Here is a 25,891-nt window from a genome sequence, read left to right as displayed (position 1 = left end):
GTATATGTGAGAGTGTGTTTGTGTATGTGTGTATGTGTGTGTGTGTGTGTGTGTGTGTGTGTGTGTGTGTGTTGGAGTGAGGGAGTGAGAGAAATGTGTGAGAGATTTATTTTAGATTTTAAAAATATTTTATTAAAATAAATCTTTCACAGGTACAGTCAACGAAAACAAAAAAAAAAGGAAAAACATTAGTTACTGAACACAGACCATCATCACAGTACCATTCAATAACAAAAGTGTCCACTGTATTCATTAGGTTATGGAGGTTAAAATCAACAATAATTCTGGCTTTTATCATGTTTTAAAGATGGATACAATTTCATGTTCAGCTTTCTGTTGCATTCCTGCTGATGTACACAGCGAGTTTTGTTTCACCTACAATAAAATTAATCAGTTGACAATAAATTTCTGTTTCACAGTGTACTTAAAACCAGAAACAAAACATTGCTTTGTAAAGATCCGCCCCCCCGGGCAGATCGGATCACAACCTAGTTCATCTCCTACCTGTGTACAAACCCCTTGTATGCAGGCAACCAGCTAACTCCCGCACAGTGAGGACATGGTCTGATGAGACCAGTGAGGCTCTGAAAGACTGTTTTAAAACAACTATGTGGGAGAAATTGTGCAATCCACATGGGAGGATATTGACAATCTAACAGACTGTATCACTGACTACATCAACTTGTGTGTGGAGAATACTGTACCCACCAGGACTGTACTGTGTTTTCCCAACAACAAACCATGGATCAAACCTGATATAAAGACTATCCTTAAAGAGAAGAAGAGGGTGTTTAAATCAGGAAACATGGAAGAGCTGAAAACTGTCCAGAGAGAACTGAAAAAGAAGTTCAGGAAGGAAAAGCATGCTACAGGAGGAAGATAAAGGAGGATGGAGGTGCAGACCAGCTGTGCAGGATGTTGCTGTACATGTATGACCTGAGCCTGAAGCTGGGGAGGGTGCCACAGCTATGGAAAACATCCTGCATGGTGCTTGTACCAAAGACTACCGACCAGTAGCACTTACCTCGCATCTAATGAAGATATTGGAGAAACTGGTGTGCAATCCATTAATGGATCCACTTCAGTTTGTCTACCAACCTGGCATTAGAGTGAAAGTCGCAGTCATCTTCCTCCTAAATCGGGCTTTTTCACACCTGGAAAAGGCTGGGAGCATTGTGAGAGTCATGTTTTTTGACTTCTCTAGCACTTTTAACACCATCCAACCTGCGCTCCTGAGGGATAAGATGGTGTAAATGGGAATGGACCACCATCTGTCTGCCTGGATACTGGACTACCTCACAGCCCAAAACAGTATGTGAGGACTCGTGACTGTGAGTCTGACATGATTGTCTGCAACACTGGAGGCCTGCAGGGAACGGTTCTAGCCCCGTTTCTCTTCACCATCTACACTGCAGACTTCATGTTTAGCTCAGCATCCTGTTACCTACAGAAGTTCTCTGATGACTCTGCCATCGTCGGTCTGATCACGGATGATGATGACAGGGAGTAGACCCTGGATGCTGACACCACCACCACCAGCCTTCGAGGTCTCGACCGAGAACCGCTTCATCTCTCGTCCGGCATGTCCGCGCTAATGAAGCCAAAGATAAGGTGCACACTCGCTGTTTTCCTGGTTCTCGTGTTCTCGATGTCGCTGCACAGGTACCCGCGATCCTGAACGAGAACTTCGGAGCAGTTGTTCTTCATGCTGGAACGAACGACACCCGGCTGAGGCAAACAAAGATCTTAAAGAGCGATTTCAGGATCCTGGTGGAGACAGTACGCAGCACATCACCCACAACGAGGATCATATTGTCAGGACCTCTTCCCACTTACCAGCGAGGGGCTGAGAAGTTTAGTAGACTCCATGCACTAAATGAATGGTTACAGTCATGGTGTCGAGAGCACACACTTCTCTTTGTTAATTATTTCATCATAGAAGGAGGCAAAGTTATTAGCAGTCAGGGAGGATGGAGCAGGTGTGGCAGGGGGGTTAAGTGATGAAGAGAAGATGTTGTGGAGCTTACGAGGATCTTGTGCAGAGGCCTCAAGCTTTTTTTGTAAAAGGCAGTTTTAGCAGAAGTCACAACCAAAGAAAATTTGGCCAGGATTGCGCGGCAAGATTTACTTACACCATCACACTCACATCACTTAACATTACACTAACATCACTGACCATCACACACATCACTAACCATCACACACATCACTGACCATCACACATACATTACTAACCATCACACCCATCACTGACCATCACACACACATTACTAACCATCACACCCATCACTGACCATCACACCCATCACTGACCACCACACGTACATCACGGACCACCACACACACATTACTAACATCACACTCATCACTGACCATGACACACTCATCACTGACCATTACACACTTACTGACCATCACACACGCATCACTGACCATCACACTCACATCACTGACCATCACACTCACATCACTGACCATTACACACTCATCACTGACCATCACACTCATCACTGACCATCACACTCACATCACTGACCATCACACTCACATCACTGACCATCACACTCACATCACTGACCATCACACTCACATCACTGACCAAGAGAGAGAAAAGGAGAAACATGTAAAGTGAGATGTTTGAAAACTGAATGTGGAGTAAAAGAAGCTGTAGGTTCTTCAGCTCCAGACAGTATCTTCAGGTGTTAATCTACTGGAAATACAGATTTAATGCTGCAGGTTTAATTGGACTTTTGAGCTGCAATAAAATTCACAACAGCTCAATTCTACACTGAGGGAATTTTGTAGCTTGTTAGATATTAGATCATCTTCTCTTTCTTCATTATTCTGCCTCGTCACATTCACATTTATATCAAGACTTTTCTACATTTATTAGATATTAGAAACTAAAACAATACAAAAGTCAATAAAAAGTCATGATTATAAAAAGATACAAATTAAATCAAGACTAATTTAAACTAACAAACAAAAGTAAAAAACTAAAACTATAAAGAGATGATCTTACCACAGTGTCTCCAGTTTACAGTGAGGATACTCCAGTACAGCAGAGAGAAACTTCACTCCTGAGTCTCCTACTTTACTGCCAGACAGATTCAGATCTCTCAGGTGTGAGGGGTTTGATCTCAGAGCTGAAGCGAGAGCAGCACAGCCTTCATCTGATACTCCACAATCACACAACCTGCAGATACACAATGACACACACTTCACTCTCTCAGTTTCTACACATTCTTTGTGTGCTTTAAAATGAATGGGGTGGATGGAAGGATGAATGGATGGATGAATAGATGGATGGATGTATGTATGGATGGATGGTAGCAGAAATATAAACAATAGATTGTGTAAATGAGAGAATTCAGATAAATAAACTGAATATTGAAACAGTTTATTCAGTGACAAGAACAAGTCTGTTTATTAAATAGACTTGTAAGTCTTCCACTTAAGGATTATAGAGGCCACTGTGCTCTTAGGAAACTTAAATGCAGCAGAAATTTTTTTGTAACCTTGGCCAGATCTGTGCCTTGCCACAATTCTGTCTCTGAGCTCTTCAGGCAGTTCCTTTTTACCTCATGATTCTCATTTGCTCTGACATGCATTGAAATCTGTAAGGTCTTATATAGACAGGTGTGTGGCTTTCCTAATCAAGTCCAATCAGTATAATCAAACACAGCTGGACTCAAATAAAGGTGTAGAACCATCTCAAGGATGATCAGAAGAAATGGATAGCACCGGAGTTAAATATATGAGTGTCACAGCAAAGCATCTGAATACTCAACCATGTGATATTTCAGTTTTTCTTTTTTAATAAATCTGCAACAATGTCAACAATTCTGTGTTTTTTTGTCAATATGGGGAGCTATGTGTACATTAATGAGGAAGAAAAATTGTACATGGTATTATCTCCGTGAACTCTTTTATTTCTGTTTTAAACCCAGAAATAACACCTGACTGTCCTTTTTGTTCACAGAGAGAAACAGTTAAACCTGACTGTCCTTTTTGTTCACAGAGAGAAACAGTTTTTCTCTCTGTGAACAAAAAGGACAGTCAGGTGTAACATCAGGGTTTAAAACAGAAATAAAAGAGTTCACAGAGATAATACCATGTAAAATCCTCCACTGGAGGTCGGCAGTTCTTTTTGGTAAATGTGGTTTGTACAGTGTCTCCACTCTGGTTTAATATCAGCATTAAAACCGTGAACATTTCTCCATGGGGTGTCTACCCTCCCACTCAGCTTTTTCTTATTCAGAACCTTCACACATGCTCTGTAGAGCAGCTTCCCCGACACTGACCCAAAGTCCATCTCCCTTTACCCGGCTCTCCAGGAGGGGCCTCACACCTGTCGAGGTCAGGAGTGATGTTCAGCTGGGGAAAGGGTTCATCCTCTGCAGGACCAGCCTCTTTGTGATAATAGTCCTTTGGCTGAACACGCTCCTCTGATGTTATTGCAGATCTCCAGCGGTGTAGGATCTGATTGACAACACGCAGGGACCTCAGTCCCATACACACTGCCAGGTCCTCTTCCCTCAACAAGTCTGACCCTGTGATGTTCACAAGCTCCTGGAGCGTCACGATTCCCGAGGAGATCTGGTCAGCGCAGGAACGGTCACACTGGAGATGTCTAGTCACCCGCCGTACACCAGAGGCTTCAACTTTGGTAATAATCCACTGGCTGCTGCTCTCCATACTAAGTCTATGGATGCAGCGAGGAGTCTCTGGATGAACTGGAGGAGGAATGCTGCAGCTCTGCTGGACCGCTGGACCAGCCCGTGCCCTCCTTCCATTTTTGGCAGATGAAGAACACTCTGAAAAATCCAGTGTAGTTTGTCCCAGAAGAAATCCACCAGCAGGGCCTGGATGTTCCCCAGCAGGTTCGGTGGAGGATCGACGCAGACTTGCTTGTGCCAGAGGGACGATGCGACGAGGTTGTTGATGACCAGCATTCGCCCCCTGTAGGACATCTTTGGGACCAACCATCTTTACCTGTTCAGTCTGCCTTTCACATGCTCTACAGAACCTTCACAGTTTTTATCTAAAAACCCACTGTTTCCCAGGTAGACACCCAAGAATTTAAAACCACCTCTTTTCCATGCCAAGCCTCCTGGCAGTGAAGGTTGCCCACCTCCCCACTCCCCAACTAAAATGGCTTTGCTTTTACCCCAGTTGACCTTGGCAGAAGATAAAAGCTGAAAGTCCCTCAAAATGTCAGTTAAAAACTTCGCAACATCTTGTGTGTTTATCAGGACTACCAAGTCATCTGCGTAAGCTGACAAGCAAATGGGGACATGAACATTTGGAATATTAAAACCAGAGAGATGACTCCTTAACTCATTTAAAAGAGGTTTAATCGCCAGAGAGTACAACATACCTGAGAGGGAACAGCCCTGCCTGATCCCTCTGTTCACTCTAAAAGGAGCACATAAACCACCGTTGACCTTCAGTACACTCTTAATTTCACTGTACAGCACCCTGATCATAGCTATGAACCCAGGGTTGAACCCAGAGCTTTCCAGCATCTTCCACAAGTATTCATGCTCAACCTGGTCAAAAGCCTTTTCCTGGTCTAGGAGAATCAGACCAGTCTTTAAACCCAATAGCCTGGAGACGTCCAAAATGTCACGAATTAGGTATATATTGTCAAATATCGACCTGGCGCTAGTTCTTCAGCTGGGTCAGGTCTTCCTTATTTGGCAGCAGGGTCAAGACGGCTTTCCTGCAGCTTGACGAGAGCTGAGCACCTTTCACACTCTCCCTTAGAAACTCCAGCACGTCCTGCCCTATAACTGTCCAGAATACCTTAAAGAACTCGACAGGGAGACCATCTATTCCCGGCGCCCACCCATTCTTCATGCTTTGGAGAGCCTCCTGAAGCTCAGACAGTGACAGCTCCCTGTTCAACTCTCTGGCCACTGACTCTGTGAGCTTAGGCAGGTCTTTAAGGAAGCTCTCTTCCACCTCCTGTGCCCCTGACCTCTCACTGCTATACAGCTTCGAACAGAAGCTGAATGTCTGCTGGCGAATTTCAAAAGGCTCTGATACGAGATCCCCTGATTCTTTTCGCACAGCATGCATAAATCTTTTCTGTCCATTCTTTTGCTCTAAACTGAAGAAGAAATTAGAAGGAGCATCCTTCTCATTGGCGCTTTTAAAGCATGAGTGGACCAGCGTACTGCAGTGTCTGCAGAGATCTGGCAATGTCTCTTGCGACATTGAGAGTGTACTGTTCACACAAAATTTTAATTTGTGCCTTTCTCTCATCCAGCCACTGCTGTAGGGAGTTAAAAGCTGCCTTTTCACGTTAAAACAATTTCTTAAAAAATTATCCTCTAAAATTAGCATCCTCTAAAAATGCAGTGTTAAAATGCCAGTAGGTGCTCTTAGGTTTAATATTATTTTTACTGATTGTGCACTGAACCATACAGTGGTCTGAGATGTCTACAGGAAAAATAAAACATCTTGTAAAAAAAAAAAGTCAGTTAATGCTAATAATAAAATCGACCTAATCACACCAGGGAGAGCGTGTTGTCTATGCTGTGGGCCCATGTGTACTGCCTCTGTTTTTTATTGAAATTTCTCCATATGTCACAGAGATCGTGGGTCTCCACCAACTCCCACAGGCTCTTACGGGAAGCTACATAAAAAATTGCAAATAAAAAGCAGGGCAACACCACGACTAAGTGATGTGTTATGGCTTAAAATCACCACCCCATCCCACTCCTTCACCCAGTCAGCAGCATTACTGCCGTTGCTGTGGGTCTCCTGCAGCATAACATCATCAACACGTTTCTGTATTATAAGCTTATAAAGCTTTGCTCGCTTTCCATAATCCCTTGCTCGGTTAAAATTAAGACTCGCAACTTAAAACCCGTTCATTATGAAATGAAATAAAAGTAAAACAAACAAATGCTAAAAGAAATAAAAATAAAACACCACACACATTGACCTTCGTTATCAGCTTTTTCATTCTTAAGATTTCCTGATCTGTAAAAGCTCCTTCTCTTCTAAAGTGCTTTATATCGTTGACAAACTGCTTGCGGTCCGGGAAAAACTCCTCGACTTATACATTCTTTTGTCACTTGGTGGATCTTAAAAACTCTTTAATGTCCTCAGCACTATATAATACATTCAACGGTTCTTCCTGAGAGTCTTGATCAAAAATTGAATCACACATTGTGTCTTCACTGTCTGATTCAGGTTCCTCCACCTTTACATCTTTCTACCTCGCTTCTTCCTTTTAGTCGGCACCTTAAACTGGGGCTCGTCTTCCATCTCCACATCTCCCCCGTCCCAGTCACTACACCAGTGCAAGGGGACGGGGGAGATGTGGAGATGGAAGACGAGCCGCCACACTCACAAGTCCCCCATGCATGCGCAGAAAGAAAAAGAGAGTGTGAGTGTGTGTGTGTGTGTGTGTGTGTGTGTGTGTGTGTGTGAGTTTGTGGTCAATCAACACTAATTTAACATGTTAGCCTTCGACACAGATTTTGGGACTCACAGCTGAAATGCGCTACCTAAATTTAAATGTTAACAGTTCCTGATAAAAGCGGGCTTCATACCCAATTTAAATATCTCTGAAAAGAAGACACTTTGAGCTTTACTGTCCACTATTCACTGCTGATATTGTTTAAAAAAATAATAAGTTATAGATGTACTGTAGAAAAAAATTCCTAAACATTTTTTTCTTTTCATATATAAATACATGAAATCTGTCCTATAGCAATCCGGAAAAGTAATGGATTAAAGCCACATTCCTACAAACATTTATCTGAGACTATGTCTGTTTCGTCCCTCCCCACCCAAATTTTAGGACTCACAACTGAAAACACGTCCCTAACTTTAAATGTTAACAGTTCCTGATAAAAATGCGCTACATACACAATTTAATTATTTTTGGAAAGAAGACACTTTGAGCTTTACTGTCCATCATCAAAGTTGATATTGCTCAAAAAGATATTAAGTTATAGATGATGAAGTGCCATAGATATACATTTCCTGCATTGAACATTATTTTTATTTCATATATAAATACATGAAATCAGTACTGGAGCAATCCAGAAAAGTACTGGGTTGAAAGTCACATGTCTCATGAGTTTATATTTCAAAAAAATATGAAGATTTTCATAACAAATGAGATTCCTACAAACATTTATCTGAGACTATGTCTGTTTCGTCCCTCCCACCCAAATTTTAGGACTCACAACTGAAAACACGTCCCTAACTTTAAATGTTAACAGTTCCTGATAAAATGCGCTACATACACAATTTAATTATTTTTGGAAAGAAGACACTTTGAGCTTTACTGTCCATCATCAAAGTTGATATTGCTCAAAAGATATTAAGTTATAGATGATGAAGTGCCATAGATATACATTTCCTGCATTGAACATTATTTTTATTTCATATATAAATACATGAAATCAGTACTGGAGCAATCCAGAAAAGTACTGGGTTGAAAGTCACATGTCTCATGAGTTTATATTTCAAAAAATATGAAGATTTTCATAACAAATGAGATTCCTACAAACATTTATCTGTGACTATGTCTGTTTCGTCCCTCCCACCCAAATTTTAGGACTCACAACTGAAAACACGTCCCTAACTTTAAATGTTAACAGTTCCTGATAAAAATGCGCTACATACACAATTTAATTATTTTTGGAAAGAAGACACTTTGAGCTTTACTGTCCATCATCAAAGTTGATATTGCTCAAAAAGATATTAAGTTATAGATGATGAAGTGCCATAGATATACATTTCCTGCATTGAACATTATTTTTATTTCATATATAAATACATGAAATCAGTACTGGAGCAATCCAGAAAAGTACTGGGTTGAAAGTCACATGTCTCATGAGTTTATATTTCAAAAAAATATGAAGATTTTCATAACAAATGAGATTCCTACAAACATTTATCTGTGACTGTGTATGATCCTTTTTTCTCCTCCCCCTGTTTGAGAGACACCAGCTAAACTCAGGTGATCATTCATACTCTATTCATACAGTCTGCTTATTAATGACCTGCTGATCATTAAAGGCTTTTGTTCTACATTTCTGGGGATATTGATATTGATTTGGCATTCATATTGATGGCCAGGTAGCAGACAAGCTATTGTTCTACAGCCATTCTGTTCTGGCCATTCCAATCTCAACAATACACACACACACACGCACACACACGCACACACACACACACACACACAAACTTACTTTTCAAGCATTTCTCTTATAAAAACAAACAGGCAATAAAACCAATAAAATCGTATAAAGCTATAAAGGGAGATTTTTTGTAATTTACAGATGTAGATCTCCATGTCTCTGTTTTTACTCCGCCCCCCCAAAAATATTTTCCACATCGCTGCTTTTTGTGCTTTTTATTTGATTGTCCATTTTTTTTTCATTGTTTTCTTTTTTGTAAACAAAGTCTCGTTAGCACGAGCTATAAACAGCTCTTTATGTTGACCTGAGAGGTGCATCACTTCCTGGTTCGTGATTCAGCCAGTAATAGTTTGTAAAGAGTAATAAAACCAAGCCTCACACACGTGGAGAATAAAATCCTCCCATATACCGTTAGAACCCTGCACTTATTGGCTACACTGTCCATCAGTCATTTTGTTTCCATAATGCTATTGGCTGGAAATAAAAAGGTTTGAAATGAGAGGCAGCGCATAAAAAAAACATGGCGACAACTGCAGAGAGAGAGAGGAGACTTATAAAAGATTTATACTCTTTTACTTTTTTTTTTTTTTACTTTTTTGTGGTCTCAACCGTTTTGTACCACTATATTCTACCAGCCATATTTGTTTTTTGTCACCAAGATGTCGTTTTTTTATGTGAAAGTTATTCGGAAATATATAAACACAAACATTAGCCGAAGTTCTGTGACGTAAACAAAGGAATAAACATCTAAACTACAACACTGTTGTTTGATTGGAGCAGAAATGCTTTACAGCATGTTGTTTACTGGACCCTTATCTTTCCTAATAAAGCGGGATTAGCAGCAGTGGATGTGTTTGTGACTCGTTATTACAATAATGATGTAAGTAGTGCGATTTTTTTATGCATGTTGTTGTTGTGTACTGCTCACACAAATTCAGCAAATACATTCATTATACGTTTTCTATTGAAAAACAGAGATCTGAAATCACTGCTTGAGACTTAGAGCTTTAGTCATGTTTTTAGTCAGTTAGTCATGGTTACGCTTCTCCCTTTTTATTTCATCTATTGCCAAACATTAACACCTGAGAACAAGTGGCTATTAGTTGCGCTCAAGCGACCACGAAGCCTAAGAGGTTATTAAACTAACAAACAAAACAAAATGTGTGTTACAGAGGACCAGGTCATGTGACTCTCAGAGAGATGATTTTACCTCAGTATCTCCAGTTTACAGTGAGGATTCTCCAGTACAGCAGAGAGACACTTCACTCCTGAGTCTCCTACTTCATTCACAGACAGATCCAGTTTTCTCAGGTGTGAGGGGTTTGATCTCAGAGCTGAAGCGAGAGCAGCACAGCCTTCATCTGATACTCCACAATCATCCAACCTGCAGATACACAATGACACACACTTCACTCTCTCAGTTTCTACACATTACACACCCTGTGTGTTTTAAAATGAGTGGTGTGGATGGATGGATGGATGGATGTGTGGATGTGTGGATGGATGGATGGATGGATGGATGTGTGGATGGATGGATGGATGGATGGATGGATGGATGGATGGATGGATGGATGGTAGCAGAAATATAAAAAATAGATTGTGTAAATGAGAGAATTCAGATAAATAAACTAAATATTGAAACAGTTTATTCAGTGACAATAACAAGTCTGTTTCTTTTATGCAGTGTGTGTGTGTGTGTGTGTGTGTGTGTGTGTGTGTGTGTGTGTGTGTGTGAGATATTATACATAGACATAAAAACCATACAAACCAACTTAAGTCAAAACAAATGGAACAAACAAACAAGCAAAGTCAAAACATAAACCCAAACTCAAATTAACAACATATCAAAAATATTTCTCCATCAATTACAACACAAATAATGTTATTAAAACACCACTGTAGTTCACAAGACTCCAAATCATTCAGTAGTTGATACAATTTCAATTCAACACTCACTCTAGCTTTTATAAAAGATTTAGAAACAGTTACATCATCATCATTTGGTCTGTTTTTAATTCTGTTTCTCCTTGTGACATGTATTACACGTTTTGTTTGTCCAACAATAAAATCAACCAACTGCCATTTTATTTTCTGCTTTTGACAAAATCTCAATCCTAAAATAAAAGCAGTAGGAGAGCGTTTTAAAATACATTCAGTATGGCATGAGGACCTCTGACCTAAAATGGCAGCCAGTGCAGGAGCATCACTTAAATGAGGCCCAGCCACATTAATTACATTCCTTAACTTCACCATACCAGAGTCACAAAGTCTTAATGAAAGACCTGCAAACACTCATTTGATAAGTCAAGGTGAGATCCTTCAACCAAAACCTCCTCAAACAACCAAAACAATGACTCTGTTTTACAAACCCTGATAAACCTGAAACGTCCCCACATTTTAAATAGTCCATGATAAAAAGAAGGAAATCCTTTGAAGTTCGATTGTTTGTGATCCGTAAATACCAGAGTTCTGTCAAGTCCAAGTCCATTAATCCTCTGTAATATGTTCTGAGCCATTTTCCTCCAAACTAAATCTTCAGGCCCAGTTAACAGTCTCTGGATAAACTGCAAGCGAAAAGTTGCAGGTCTACTAAACAGATGCACCAGACCTTGACCTCCTTCTTCCACAGGCAAGAAAAGTACGCTTTGAGGGACCCAGTAAAGCCGATACTAAAAAAAGTCCTCCAGCGTTGCTTGTAATCTGGAAAGCAGACCTGAAGGAGGGTCTACACACACAAATCTGTGCCACAATGTTGAAGCAGCCAAATTGTTCATTATTAAAACACGTCCTCTAAAGGAAAGTTGTGGATGAATCCACTTCCAGTTTTTAAACATGCCCTTTATTTTTCCTAATATCTAATATCTTAGATATTTAAGACCTCCTTTTTTCCAAGTTAACCCACCAGGTAATAACGGTGGCCCCTTCTCCCATTTCCCAACAATTAAGGCATCACTCTTACCCCAATTTATTTTAGCAGCAGATACACTTCCAAACTCTTGAATGATTTTTACTCGAGTATTTATATCATTCTGCCCATTGACCTTCATCATTCCATCATCAGCATCAGCTGATATCTGATGTTGCAGATTAACATGAGGTAACAGTAGATCTATATTAGACCGTCATTTGTTTAATAATGGTTCAATTGCTAAGGAGTAAAGTGTTCCAGAGAGTCACAACCTTGTCTGATGCCCCTGTTAGCACTAAAAGACGCGGACCAACCATCATTGATTTTTAGCATACTTTCAATGACTTTATAGAACACTTTAACTACTCCAATAAAACCTGGACCAAAACCAAGAACATCAAGGGTGTTCCAAATATATGGGTGCTCAACCCTATCAAAAGCTTTTTTCCTGATCAGTGGAGTTGAGCCCTAAATTAATGCCCAATAGGCCAGCAACCTCTATTACATCTCCAACCAGAAAAATGTTCTCAGAAACAGATCTACCAGGCACACAATACATCTGGTCAGGATGTATGATGTCCCCCATCACTTTCCCTAATCTATTTCCCAGAGTTTTAGAAAAGATTTTCAGATCGGAGAACAACAGGCTCACTGGTCTCCAGTTGTTAATTTCCTGAAGTATCTCCAGCCTGATTCCATTCAGCAGAACCAGTGAGAACAGTATCTCCAGCCTGATCCCATTCAGCAGAACCAGTGAGAACAGTATCTCCAGCCTGATCACATTCAGCAGAACCAGTGAGAACAGTATCTCCAGCCTGATCACATTCAGCAGAACCAGTGAGAACAGTATCTCCAGCCTGATCACATTCAGCAGAACCAGTGAGAACAGTATCTCCAGCCTGATCATTCAGCAGAACCAGTGAACAGTATCTCAGCCTGATCCCATTCAGCAGAACCAGTGAGAACAGTATCTCCAGCATGATCCCATTCAGCAGAACCAGTGAGAACAGTATCTCCAGCCTGATCCCATTCAGCCGAACCAGTGAGAACAGTATCTCCAGCCTGATCCCATTCAGCAGAACCAGTGAGAACAGTATCTCCAGCCTGATCCCATTCAGCAGAACCAGTGAGAACAGTATCTCCTGCCTGATCACATTCAGCAGAACCAGTGAGAACAGTATCTCCAGCCTGATCACATTCAGCAGAACCAGTAAGAACAGTATCTCCAGCCTGATCACATTCAGCAGAACCAGTAAGAACAGTATCTCCAGCCTCTTCATCAGCCGCTACGTGACGATCCTCTACTTCACTTTTAAGCTCCATAAAGACTTGTGGTCTAAAAGAGACTACATGTGTAAGTAAAGGGGATTTACAGCCGAGCAGAACTTTCCTCATTTGTGAAACAATTTTTCCATATCTACACAATTCCATTATCAACAATTCATCTTTTACATTTTACAAAATTATGTTTTTTGCTGGTTGGACTGAGGGAATTACTGGAGTAAACTGCAGTCTTCAACTGAGCAATTCATCACTGGAGCAATCTTGATACCATGCAGGTGAGAAAGACGCTCATAGCTCACGCGCTCTGAAGACGCCATTGTCAACCAGCACACGCTGGAACACTGCACTTCCTGAACATCTCACACAAAACCAAGTTCAACTCTGACAGACAGAAGCAAAAGGAGCCTGTAAAAAAGGAAAAGAAACTCGCTCTCACTAAAGAACTCTCACCCACACACTCCTCACACTCATTTAGCAGACGCCCACACACGAGAGAGAGAGAGAGAGAGAGAGTGTGTGTATGTGAGTGTGTGTGTGAGACAGAGGCGATTTCTTTAAGACTGCAAGGGAAGCTCGGCTTCCTTATAATGTCACAAAATTAATGGTCAAATATGTACTATTGTATTAACATTTTATTGACTAAAAATGCGTTAGAAAACGTTCATCTCAAAGACGAGTTCGTTCAGAATCAGTTACATATAGCAGGTCGGCTGACTCGATTTCCTTCTCATACATTCCCGCAGCGTCACAGTGCATTTCCCTATTGAAGCCCAGCGTCCATTGACTTCAATGGGGCTGCTTTGAACGTTTTTTTTCAGCGCTTGAAACTAGACGGTCATTGGATCAACGCTGCGATTATGTCCGCCCACGGACGCTCAGCGTCTCTGGGGTGAATGGGAGTGGGCTGGCCCGGACTCCGAGCTTCTGCGTGATGATTGGAGGGTCTGTCGAAAGACTGCATCTCCTTTTGACTGACAGCGATTCTGTACTATAAGGAATCACTGAAGCTTTTCGCTCAGTCCCATCGCGGATTTCTCAAGTTCAGTCGAAATAAAACTGCTGCAACCTATTTCTTTGATATTTGCTTGGCGAAATTGCTTGATTTTCATCATACATTTCACACAATTATACACCACATCCCTTGTTTCAGTTTTACAGAGTTTAATATTTTTTTTAGATCGTTCATTCATTCCTTCCTTCATTCATTCATTCATTCATATAACGTTAGTAGGCTAGGCTAGCGTCGTGGGTGAAACTGCGCACGATGGCAGATGGTGCTAATATTGTCGACCTGATTTTGGCGAAGCCATTTGAAAGTGTTCCTTACGAGGAAAAACTTAGAATTAAACAGCAGGGCAGATCAACACCTAAGATTGATTTAGTGCAAAAGATAGGGAAAAATAACAGGTCTTTTCAGCTCTCCTGGTATGACAAAGTTAGCTGGCTGACTGGAAGTGCTGTGACAAATAAAATGTACTGCTGGCCATGCCTCTTGATGAAACCATCTCACGGATGTGTTGTTTGGTCAAAGGTGGGGTTTGGAGATCTGTCTAACTTTGACAGGGCATATAAAAGACATGAAAAGAGCAATGAACATGTGAGTGCATGTGCAAGATTAAGTTGCATGGGCAGGATCAGGGTTGAGCATGCAATAAATGAAGGTGCTCGCATTCAAGTGGCTAAACATAATGAAATAGTCAAACAAAACAGGGCCTTCCTAAACCGCCTTATTGATGTGACATCCTTGCTTGGCCGGCAGGAGCTGTCATTTAGGGGACATGATGAGAGTAGTGAATCATCCAACAAGGGAAATTACAGGGAGTTCACAGAAACATTAGCTAAATATGACTCTGTCCTGTCCACACAATTCGAGTCCTCAACTGTGTTTTCTGGTATGTCCCATACTATTCAAAATGATTTGATCTCTGCTCTTGCAGCCACCGTTTCTGATCAGATCAGAGATGAAATTCAGGATGCTCCCTTTTTTGGATGGCAGGTGGATGAAACAACTGATATATCCTGCTGTGCCCAACTCTCTGTCATTGTTCGCTATGTGGACAGTGCAGGTAAAATTCAGGAGCGCTTTATTGGATTTTTTGATGTTTCGGGGGGGCGAGATGCCCAGTCCGTTTTTGAAATATTAAATGAGAACATGCAGGGCTACAATTTTAAGGACAAGCTTGTGGCACAGACCTATGATGGGGCTGCTGTCATGGCTTCAGATCTCAATGGTCTGCAGGCCAAAGTGAAAGCAATACCCCCCAGTGCAATGTTTGTGCATTGCTATGCACACCGACTGAATCTGGTGCTGTCACAGGGGGCTAAATGCTTGCCTGAGTGCAGAATTTTTTTTGCATCACTCTCTGGATTTGCCACATTTTTTTCAAAATCCACAAAGAGGATATCTTTTCTGGAGTCTGCAGGCTGTTCAAGGTTGCCCAGAAACGCTCCTACTCGATGGAATTTCACATCACGGATAGTGAGCACTGTGGCAAACAATTATGATGGCCTCCTGCAGACATTTGAGAACATCATTGCAGATACAACAATGGATGATGATACACTGGATTGTGCCAAAGGCTTTGTGAGGTTACTGGAGGATTTTGAGTTTGTGTTCATGTTGTACACATATGAACAAATCTTCTCTGAGACTGATGTGGTCTTTGATATTGTCCAGCAGAGGGTGATGGATGTTCTTTACTGCAAGAACAAAATTGAATCTCTTCTTGCATTTGTCAAAGAGAAGAGGTCAGAGGGGGCTTTCCAAGCCATTTATGCCAAAACAGCAGATCTCACATCAGACCCACGAGATGAGCCCATGAGAAAGCGCCGTCTGACCCAATTGCAGGATCCCCAAGTGCGATACAGAAATCTGTACATGGCCATCCTTGATAACATCTTGGAGCAGATTCCTCGACGTTTTTTAAATTTGGAAAGCATGCTCTTCTTAGAATTAGTCAATCCAGGAAATTTGATGACATGAGACAGGTATTTCCAGAGGAGGCCTTCCAAAGTGTCCTGAAAAGTTATGGCCATCACTTTGATTCAGGAAGACTGAGGTCAGAACTTCAAGTCCTGTATTCAGATCAGGACTTGCAGGGTAACAGGGAAAGCTGTGTGATTACTTGGTGTTCCTTAAAGACATGGAGTTGGACAGTGCAATGCCTCAGCTTTACAAACTGTTCTCATTAGTGGCAACAATTGGAGCTACATCTGCAGGTGTAGAAAGGAGCTTCTCCTGTTTAAAGCGACTCAAGTCCTACACCCGAAACACAATGGGCCAAGGCCGTTTAAGCAGCCTAGCTCTGCTGGCCATTGAGAGGACACTGGTCAAGTCACTTGAAAAGACTCCTAGTTGGTACGACAGGGTCACAGACCATTTTCTTGAAAAGGAACGTAGGGCAGAATTTACTTTTAAATAAATAGACAATTTTATGATGTAGGCCGAAAATGAGCTTCCCCTCTCTGACAGACCAGTAGCCGCCACTGATGTGAGAGAAAGTGTGTGTGCGTGCTGGTATGGCCGGATTATATAGACAAAGCACCTGAATATGTACCGACACTATGAGGACACACCGTAACTATGAGGGAGTTACGAACACCTGCACTATGAGCAGTGCTGGTGTTCTTATAAGTCGAGCAGTGTCCCAAACATCCTCCCGCTTTTTCTCGAAAAGTCCTAATAATTCCGTTGTGCCCGTATTTTTGTGTATCCAGTGTGTGCTCAGAGTGTATAATCCTACTATCGGCACTTTGGCGCTACTGTGCCCTCATACACATTTCTGACGGTCCCTGTGCGCGTTTCATTGGTCGAGCGGCGGAATCCTCGTCAGCAATTGGCTCTGTTTTTATGTCCGTCAAACTCAGAGCTCACCTGCCGACGAGAAGTGCTGCCAATTAGCCGAATTATTTTCATTTCAACGGAGTTTGGAAGTGATAACAACAGAAGTGAATTAGCTGAAGGTTAGTTTATTTGTTTATTTGTTATATTTTTATGGTGCTGTGTGTCCAGACTCAGATGGAGCTTTAAACTAGTTAAACTCCCATGCCTGACGGCTATTTAGGCTAATGAGATGTTAGCTGAGCCGGCATCTGCCATTTCATTAAGTTTTAAGTGCTATGTGCGAGTAAAGTAAGATTATTTGTTTTATTTAGCTGTTTTTTTGTATAAACAAAATTCACGAGTGGTCCATAGACATGCAATGAAGTCTTATTTTAATGTACTGGTTTTTGTAATTCATAAATAATTTGAATGCTAAATATATTCTTATTTACTATTTAATCATGATGGCTTGTGAGAGTTAAATGGATGTTTTACAGCACTAATTAATTTATTATAATTACACTAAAATCAGTTACATTTATATTAACAACTACCATTTATGTGCAAAATTATGTATTTAGACATACTTCCCTAAAGTTTGACCATAATGTACAGATACATATATAATTTATAAAGTCCATGTGCTAATTGTTATCTGGAATTTTTTTTAGAAAAGAGCATAAACTGTGCAGGATTAAAAATACATATGGTCAGGCAAAGACAAAGCCTTCAGTGAGGGAGAAATCAACACATTTAAAGGTAAGTTGTGCATCACAAATAGCACTTTGGTTTGTACTACAGTATTCCTCTCACTGTCAAACACATTTTGTTGGACTGTCCTGCTTATAATGACTACAGAAGCTTGTTTTATGAAGTCAATTCATTAAATGAGCTGTTTACCAAAGTTTAATCAGGAAAAGTTTCAGAATTTTTAATCATATATTAATGTAAAAATGTTTATTTAAACTTTCTTGTGCTGTAATTATTTGTTTGTGATTTTATGGCATTTTGTTCTTATAAACTGTTCTTGCCATGAAGATAGCCTCAGTAGCTTGCATAGCATTAAATAAAAGTATATGATATATGATATGATACAAATAGACATTTACATACTGTATCTTATGCTGGGGTAAACAACATATTTTACATACAAGATGAGTCAAACAATTAACAAATATCCAAATATTTTCTCAAATTCAACATATACCGTAATTTCCGGACTTCCAGAATTTCCAGGTGCGGCTTATTTATGTATTTTTAACATAAATAAGCCGCACCTGTGTATAAGCTGCAGTATGTGTATGTCTACACTAAAACTAATGAACTTTACACAGACCACAAGCCGTACGGGTGGGAAAACACACTTCATTCACCCTCAGCACTGGAGCTCCCCAAGGTTGTGTTCTGAGCCCCCTGCTGTACTCACTGTACACATACGACTGTGGCCACTTCCACATTAAGTTTGCTGATGGCACTGTTGTGGTGGGTCTGATCTCCAACAACGACGGCCTACCTACAGGAGGTTAAAAACCTGGAGAGATGGTGCCAGGAGAACAACCTTCTCCTAAACTTCAGCAAGACTAAGGAGTTGATAGTGGACTTCAGCACAAAGAGTGAGAATATATATGTGAATGTGTGTGTGTGTGTGTGTGTGTGTGTGTGTGTGTGTGTGTGAGAAAAAGAGAGAAAGTGTGTGTGTGTGTGTGAGAGAGAGAGAGAGAGAGAGTGTGTGTGTGTGTGTGTGTGTGTGTGTGTGTGTGTGTGTGTGGTCAATCAACACTAATTTAAACTAACAAACAAAAATAAATAAAATAAAAGTATAAACTTCCTCCTCAGAACATTGATGCTGAACCTAAAAGCTCTGCTTCAGTCTCACTATTAGAGAATGTGTGTTACTGAGGAGCAGGTCATGTGACTCTCAGAGAGATGATCTTACCTCAGTATCTCCAGTTTACAGTGAGGATTCTCCAGTACAGCAGAGAGAAACTTCACTCCTGAGTCTCCTACTTTACTGCCAGACAGATCCAGATCTCTCAGGTGTGAGGGGTTTGATCTCAGAGCTGAAGCGAGAGCAGCACAGCCTTCATCTGATACTCCACAACCACGCAACCTGCAGATACACAATGACACACACTTCACTTTCTCAGTTTCTACATATTAAACATCCTTTGTGTTCTCCCTCGTTCCTGCAGTGATGGTGTAAGAACCAGTCACAGACACTAATGGAAGTCTTCGTCTAGACAGTCATGTAGTGCGAGTTGCCCGACTACAAAATGGACAGATTTCATTTGTGTAAAATAAGTTGCAGCAGATTTCTCCAGGATTTACAAAGTAAATCAAAAATATATAATTTATCAATGAAAATAAATGAATTTAAAGATGATTTAATTAAGATAAATATTTGTACTGCACTTTGATTCATCTCAGACTGCTGACACAAGAAAACTGCAGTAAATGACCAGTAGGTGGCAGTGTAAGGTGTATTTCAGCTCATTTTCACAGCAGGGGATTAGAAGTAGAGCAGCACTAATGACCAAATGAATGTGGAGGAAAAAACAGAAGTACCGTAATTTCCAGACTATAAAGCGCACCCAAATATAAGCCGCACTGAATTTGAAGATTTTTATTTTGAACATAAATAAGCCGCACCTGTCTATACACTGAAACTAATAAACTTTACACAGGCTTTAAGGAAAGACAGTGTCTGTTACATGATGTAACGGGTGAAATATGTTTTGGCTTCTTTAGGAGCATAGCGGTATTTTGGGAATAGCCTGGCGCCGCATTTTTCCGGTATTACTGCACGTGTAAGACTAAGGATTATGTCCTTATTATTTTCTGATGCTCATTTCTAAGTTTCTTTGACTAACCCGTAACGCTGTTGCCAAGAATAATAAAAAAGCACGAGTTTTGGAAACCTGTCTGTGTTTATATGATTTCTGTTGTAACTGGAGTTAGTGAGCTCTCCCTTCACCCAGACTCAACACGCTACAACGGCTTGTATCTAAACAATAGCCGACCAAGTAAGTCATTGTTCACGATCTTTCTCCTTCCTTTCACAACTATTTCTCTCGAGAGTATATCTTTTGGCATCGTCATGCATTTAAATATCACTATCGGTGAAGCTTTTCTCCCGATGCCGTGCAGCTCAGAACACAGGTGAAGTGTGTTTTCATGCCCGGTTGTTTTCAGCCTGACGAATGATTCGCTTTTTCTGTAGACAGTCCGAGTGAGCGGCAGGTCAAACGTCGGAGAAACATCATCCATATTTATGATGTGGTGCGGCCCGATTCAGTGGGAGCGCATCTGATTCAATATAAAGAGTTTCATTGGTTCACCTGAACCCGTTCGGCAATTTAATTGGTCTAATGGTATAGGGCTCAGTTTTTTGGCTTGAATCTTGTAAAACCGGGAAAAACCCAGGAATAATCCATAAATTAGCCACTTCATTGTTTAAGCCACGGTTCAAAGCTTGGGAAAAAAGTAGCGGCTTATAGTCCGGAAAATACGGTCAATTGTTGGCTGTTTTACTCTTAGAAGAGCTTCAACATTTGCAGTTCAATAAAGAAGTTGTAAAAGAAGATGAGATGAAGGAGAGCAGCAGCACAAACACACGTCACTCTGAGAAACAGAGAATGGAACTGGGAAGTCCAGAGCAATGCAAGCTGATACACACTTCATCATTCTGCAAACGGAGCAGAGGGGAATCTCTGACAATGAAGAATAATATGGTAAGACGTCTAGAAACAGGTTGAAAAAGCAATGATGATGATTTGAAGATGATGTGTGTTATGGTGGACCGTCTCCTTCTCTTGTCCAATCACAAGATCATATTAAACCTGACCAATGATTATTGCTGTGATTGAGATTCCTGTCATTATGTGTACAAGAGGTGTAAAGGTATTGCTGCTTTCTGTTCAAAGTCATGATTCAGGTTCTTTCTCTCTGTTGAACTGGAGTTTTATTCACACATGGATCTAATTCTCAGTGCATTAATGATTAGTGGAAGTGAGAAGTTTCATTACTGATAGATTTGTTCTGGATGTTGTACTGCTACAGCAAATTTCACCTGAAAAACAACACTGTATACAACAATTCACTGCAGCTTTTAGTGAGTTCTTGTGTCTCTCAGAGAGATGATCTTACCTCAGATCTTTCACTTTACACTCAGGATTCTCCAGTAGAGCAGAGAGACGCTTCACTCCTGAGTCTTCCAGTTTATTCTCAGACAGATTCAGTGTATTGACAGTCAGATGCAGTTCTCTCAGACTGGAGGTTTCTGAGTTGAGCACTGAGGTCAGAGCTTCTCCACTTCTCCTGTAATTTCACTGCATCTGATACTGAAGGAAATAAAAGATAATGAACAGAAATGCAGAAGATCAAACAAGTTCTCAAAGCTTCACTGCAGCGTCTCACTTTCAACATCACACACATCAGTTGAACACAATGATTAAATGGTGGAATAATAATAAGAATTGACAGTCGGAGATGTTCAGATTTGGCTTGGCGAGAGTTTCAGCTGAGGAACATCATCACACACATTGTATAAACATGGAGGATGAGATCCGGGAATCCAGATGGGAAAGTAAGAGAGTCTGATCTAAAAGGTTTCTAAGAGGAGAAAGGGAAAAGTCTAAAGAGTCCTGCAGAGTTCGATTCATCTGAACAGCTCAGACCTTTGATTTGTTCTCAACACTGTAACAGTAGAACAATTTCATTCAGCTTCACTTACATTGCTTTTCTGGATGCTGCAATCACAGGCATCACTCTCACAAGAATCTCATCTCTGATCTTATCTGGAGTGATGTATTTATTCAGGTCAAATTGCTCCAGATCCTGTGCTGATGTCAGTAACACAAACACCAGAGCAGACCACTGTGAAGGAGAAAGTTCACTTTGTGCTCCAGATATCAGATACTGCTGGATTTCCTCCACTAGAGAATCATCACCCAGTTCATTCAGACAGTGGAACAGATTGATGGATTTCTCTGTAGAAAGATCTTCACTGATCTTCTTCTTGATGTACTGAACTGTTTCCTCTTTGTTCTGGGAGCTACTTCCTGTCTGTGATATAAAGGAATGTAGAAGTTTCTGATTGGACTTTAGTGAGAGACCCAGAAGAAAGCGTAGGAAAAGATCCAGATGTCCAGTCTGATTATATAAAGCCTGATCTACAGCACTTCTGTGAACATCTGAAAGTGTCCTACAGACCTGATTCTGTTTAAGAACATTTCTCTGCTCCTTCATGAAAGTCAGGTGCACATACAGAGCTGCGAGATGTTCCTGAATGCTCAGATGAACAAAGCAGTACACTTTACTCTGGTGAAGCCCACACTCCTCTCTGAAGATCTGCGTACACACACCTGAATACACTGCTGCTTCTGTCACATTAATGTCACACTCTCTCAGATCTTCCTCATAGAAGATCAGGTTTTGTTTCTCCAGCTGCTGGAAAGCCAGTTTCCCCAGTTTGAGAAGCATTTCTTCATCGCTCTCCTGCTTCTGTAGGTACTTCTCTCTTATGATGTTGGTCTGAATGATGAGGAAGTGTGTGTACATTTGAGTCAGAGTCTTGGGGATCTCTTCACTCTCTGCTTCACCCAACATTCTCTCTAGAACAGCAGCTGAAATCCAGCAGAACACTGGGATGTGGCACATGATGTAGAGGCTTCTTAATGACTTCAGGTGTGTGATGATCTTATTGGCCAGGTTCTGATCACTGATCCTCTTCCTGAAGTACTCCTCCTTCTGAGGGTCATTGAACCCTCGTACCTCTGTGACTCGATGGACACACTCAGAGGATTTGATCAGCTGCTGCTGGTCTGGAGGTGATCCAGATGAGAGCAGAGGGAAGCAGGTTCCCTTTGATCAGGTTTATCAGCAGCACATGCACTGGTGCTGATTCAGTTACATCACACACTCTCACTGTCTTCTGAAATCCAGAGGAAAACGACACTCATCCAAACCATCAAAATGAACAAAACCTTCTCCAACCTGGAAATGTCCATTTCTTTCATCTCCTTAAAAAACACATGAAGGAGCTCCACCAGACTCAGTTTCTGCTCCTTCATCAAATTCAGCTCTCTGAAAGGAAGTGGGAATATGAGGTGGACCTCCTGATTTGTTTTCCCTTCAGCCCAGTCCAGAACAAACTTCTGCACAGAGACTGTTTTTCCAATTCCAGCTACTCCCTTAGTCAGAACGTTTCTGATGGGTTCTTCATCTTGTTCATATAAGGGTTTTGTCAGAACTCTCCTGATGGGTTCTTCATCTTGTTCAGATAAGGGTTTTGTCAGAACTCTCCTGATGGGTTCTTCATCTTGTTTAGATAAGAGCGCTGTCAGAATGTTCCTGATGAGTTTTTCATCTTGTTCATATAAGAGCTTTTTCAGAATGTTCCTGATGGGTTCTTCATCTTGTTCAGATAAGGGTTTTGTCAGAACTCTCCTGATGGGTTTGTCTTGTTCAGGTAGGGGTTTAAAGATGTCACTGCATTTAATTGGTGTGTCCTCAGTTGGGTTCCTCCTGGATGCTGCCTCGATCTGTTTCACCTCATGTTCTTTATTGACGTCTCCACTGTCTCCCTCTGTGATGTAGAGCTCTGTGTAGATCTCATTCAGGAGTGTTCGGTTTTCCTGCTTTAGCATCAATCCATTCAAACACTGAAACTTCTTCATCAGATTGAACTTGAACTTCTTCTGGAATTCATCTGCAGCAGTGGATTCTGGGTCGTGTCTGTGACAGGGTGAAGAAGGAAGACATGGTGAGACATGGGCTCCAATGATTAGAGTAGAAGTTCACATTTTTCCTGCTAGATAGATCTTTATGATGTTCTCACTGTGGATTTACTTTATTCTACTGGAGGTTTTCTATCATCTAATCACTCTGTAGTTACTAACAGCAGAGAGCTTTAGAATAGCAGTGTGTCAGTGTCACAGTCATGGTGTTGGTTTTGATCGTACCCTGTAGCTGTGATGATGTTCTTCTCTCTTCTGTCTCCTGCCTTCTGTAGAACACTGGGAACAAAAACAACAAGTGTTAAAGATCTCAACGTTCCTCACTTTAATACTGGAGTCTAAACCTGAACACAAATTGTACTACAATAATTGTAGTGAGAGCAGGAACACTTGGAGAACACAGAGCTGAATACAACTCCAACATTGTGCACCTGGAGAATTAAATGTGCTCCTGTTTTCATTTCACACTTTTTCCTACTTTTCTATTCTTCCTACACAAACCTCCAAAAGTATTGGAACAGGAAGTCCAGTTCTTTGGGTTTTGCTCGACACTGAAGACATTTGGATTTGAGAGTAAAGATGAAAATGAAACAGAAGATCAGAATTCCAGCTTTCAGTTCCTGATCTTTACATCTAGATGTGTTACATCACTTAGAACACTGCACCGAACCTTTCAGGAAATAAAAGCTGAAATTCTGATCTCTCGTCTCACATCATCTTCTGATGAAGATTTCCACCTACTCACATGGTTTTGGGAAGTGGGAGTTTAGATTGAGGAAAATGCTGATTTTCATTCTGAATCTATTCTGTTTTCTCTCTGTAGTTTACTGTAGAAAATTATAGAAATGGCTTTAAGACAGAATTTCATTGTTGCTAAAATCTGAAGATCTACAGAAGATTCTGATCACTAAGTCAGGGTTCCTGATTCCCAAAAATACTGCTTACACCTTTAAGTAGTAGTGTTTAGATGTTTCCTGTAGCTTTGTTGTTGTTTATATTAGTATTTTTATTTTAGTATTTAAGACATTACGTGTAATTGATTGTGACTTTAATAAATATTTACACTTTTTCATCTAAAGGATTTACTGAAAGTATTGTAGAATCACTAAAGACCAAGTAACTATAATATAAATCTAAACAGCTGCTAATGACGGGGTAGTGCAGCCATTAACTGTCACTTTAACTAGGAGAATTATGGGATGTTACCTGTGTCCAGGTGAGGAGATTCCAGTGCTAAATGTCCAAGGTTCATCCATAGACGCATCACTCTTCATGGAGACACAGCTGGGCACTGGTGAGTGTGATTTCTCTCTCTGTAGTTTACTGTAGAAAATTATAAAAATGGCCATGATACAGAATTTCATTGTTGCTAAAATCAGGATACAAAATCCAGTGCATTGAAAAAGTCCCTATGCAGTGGTGGTGTAGAGCAGGAAGTGGAGCACGGTTTAAAACTGGTGATAAAAACACAGATTTAGTTTGGATAAGATTATAATTGATAGTATGTAGTTTATGTAGAAAACAGTTCCAGCCCACTGTAACTGCTCCTGCTGGATTGAGTTAAACAGCACTTATTGATTTGGTTCCTGTAATTGAGGTGATGTTCTAAAGGTTTTAGATAGAAATTTTTAAGTGGCCAGCTGCCCACACATAAAAACACAATCATTCCTAAAAAAGAAAATAAAACACAATAAATAGATAAAAAATAAAATGATAAAAAGGTACAAGCAAATATAAACATAAACAATCACCCAAAATCAAAATCAAGCCAAGTTTCCCAGAATTCCAGCCTAATCAAAAAGATAAAGTAAAAGCTCTCAACACAGAGTGTTGTGCAGTCTGATGGCTCGTGGGACAAAAGACTTCTTAAGTCTGTCTGTGGTGCAGCGTTGGGATAAAAGTCTGCTGCTGAAGCTGCTCTTCCTCTTACTGAAGGCCTCATGCATAGGGTGTGTCACATTGTCCATGA

General features: G+C 40.7%; 1 protein-coding gene across 1 annotated transcript in view; it reads right to left on the bottom strand.

Annotated features, from left to right (window-relative positions):
- Positions 1-3,033: 3,033 nt before the first annotated feature.
- Positions 3,034-25,891, bottom strand: part of LOC124376811 (ribonuclease inhibitor-like) — a gene marked incomplete at its 3' end in the record, with an annotated part of 82,896 nt that continues 60,038 nt past the window's right edge. The window contains exons 3-6 of the mRNA XM_046836094.1: positions 21,332-21,408; positions 19,122-19,295; positions 10,381-10,554; positions 3,034-3,196 (exon numbers count right to left, since the gene is read on the bottom strand). Of these exons, the coding sequence (XP_046692050.1) occupies positions 3,034-3,196; positions 10,381-10,554; positions 19,122-19,295; positions 21,332-21,408 (588 nt within the window). The remainder of the gene's footprint in view (positions 3,197-10,380; positions 10,555-19,121; positions 19,296-21,331; positions 21,409-25,891) is intronic.

The sequence above is a fragment of the Silurus meridionalis genome, chromosome 23, assembly GCF_014805685.1.
Source record: "Silurus meridionalis isolate SWU-2019-XX chromosome 23, ASM1480568v1, whole genome shotgun sequence".
Taxonomy (NCBI): domain Eukaryota; kingdom Metazoa; phylum Chordata; class Actinopteri; order Siluriformes; family Siluridae; genus Silurus; species Silurus meridionalis.
This window is presented reverse-complemented; position numbering and strand designations above follow the sequence as displayed.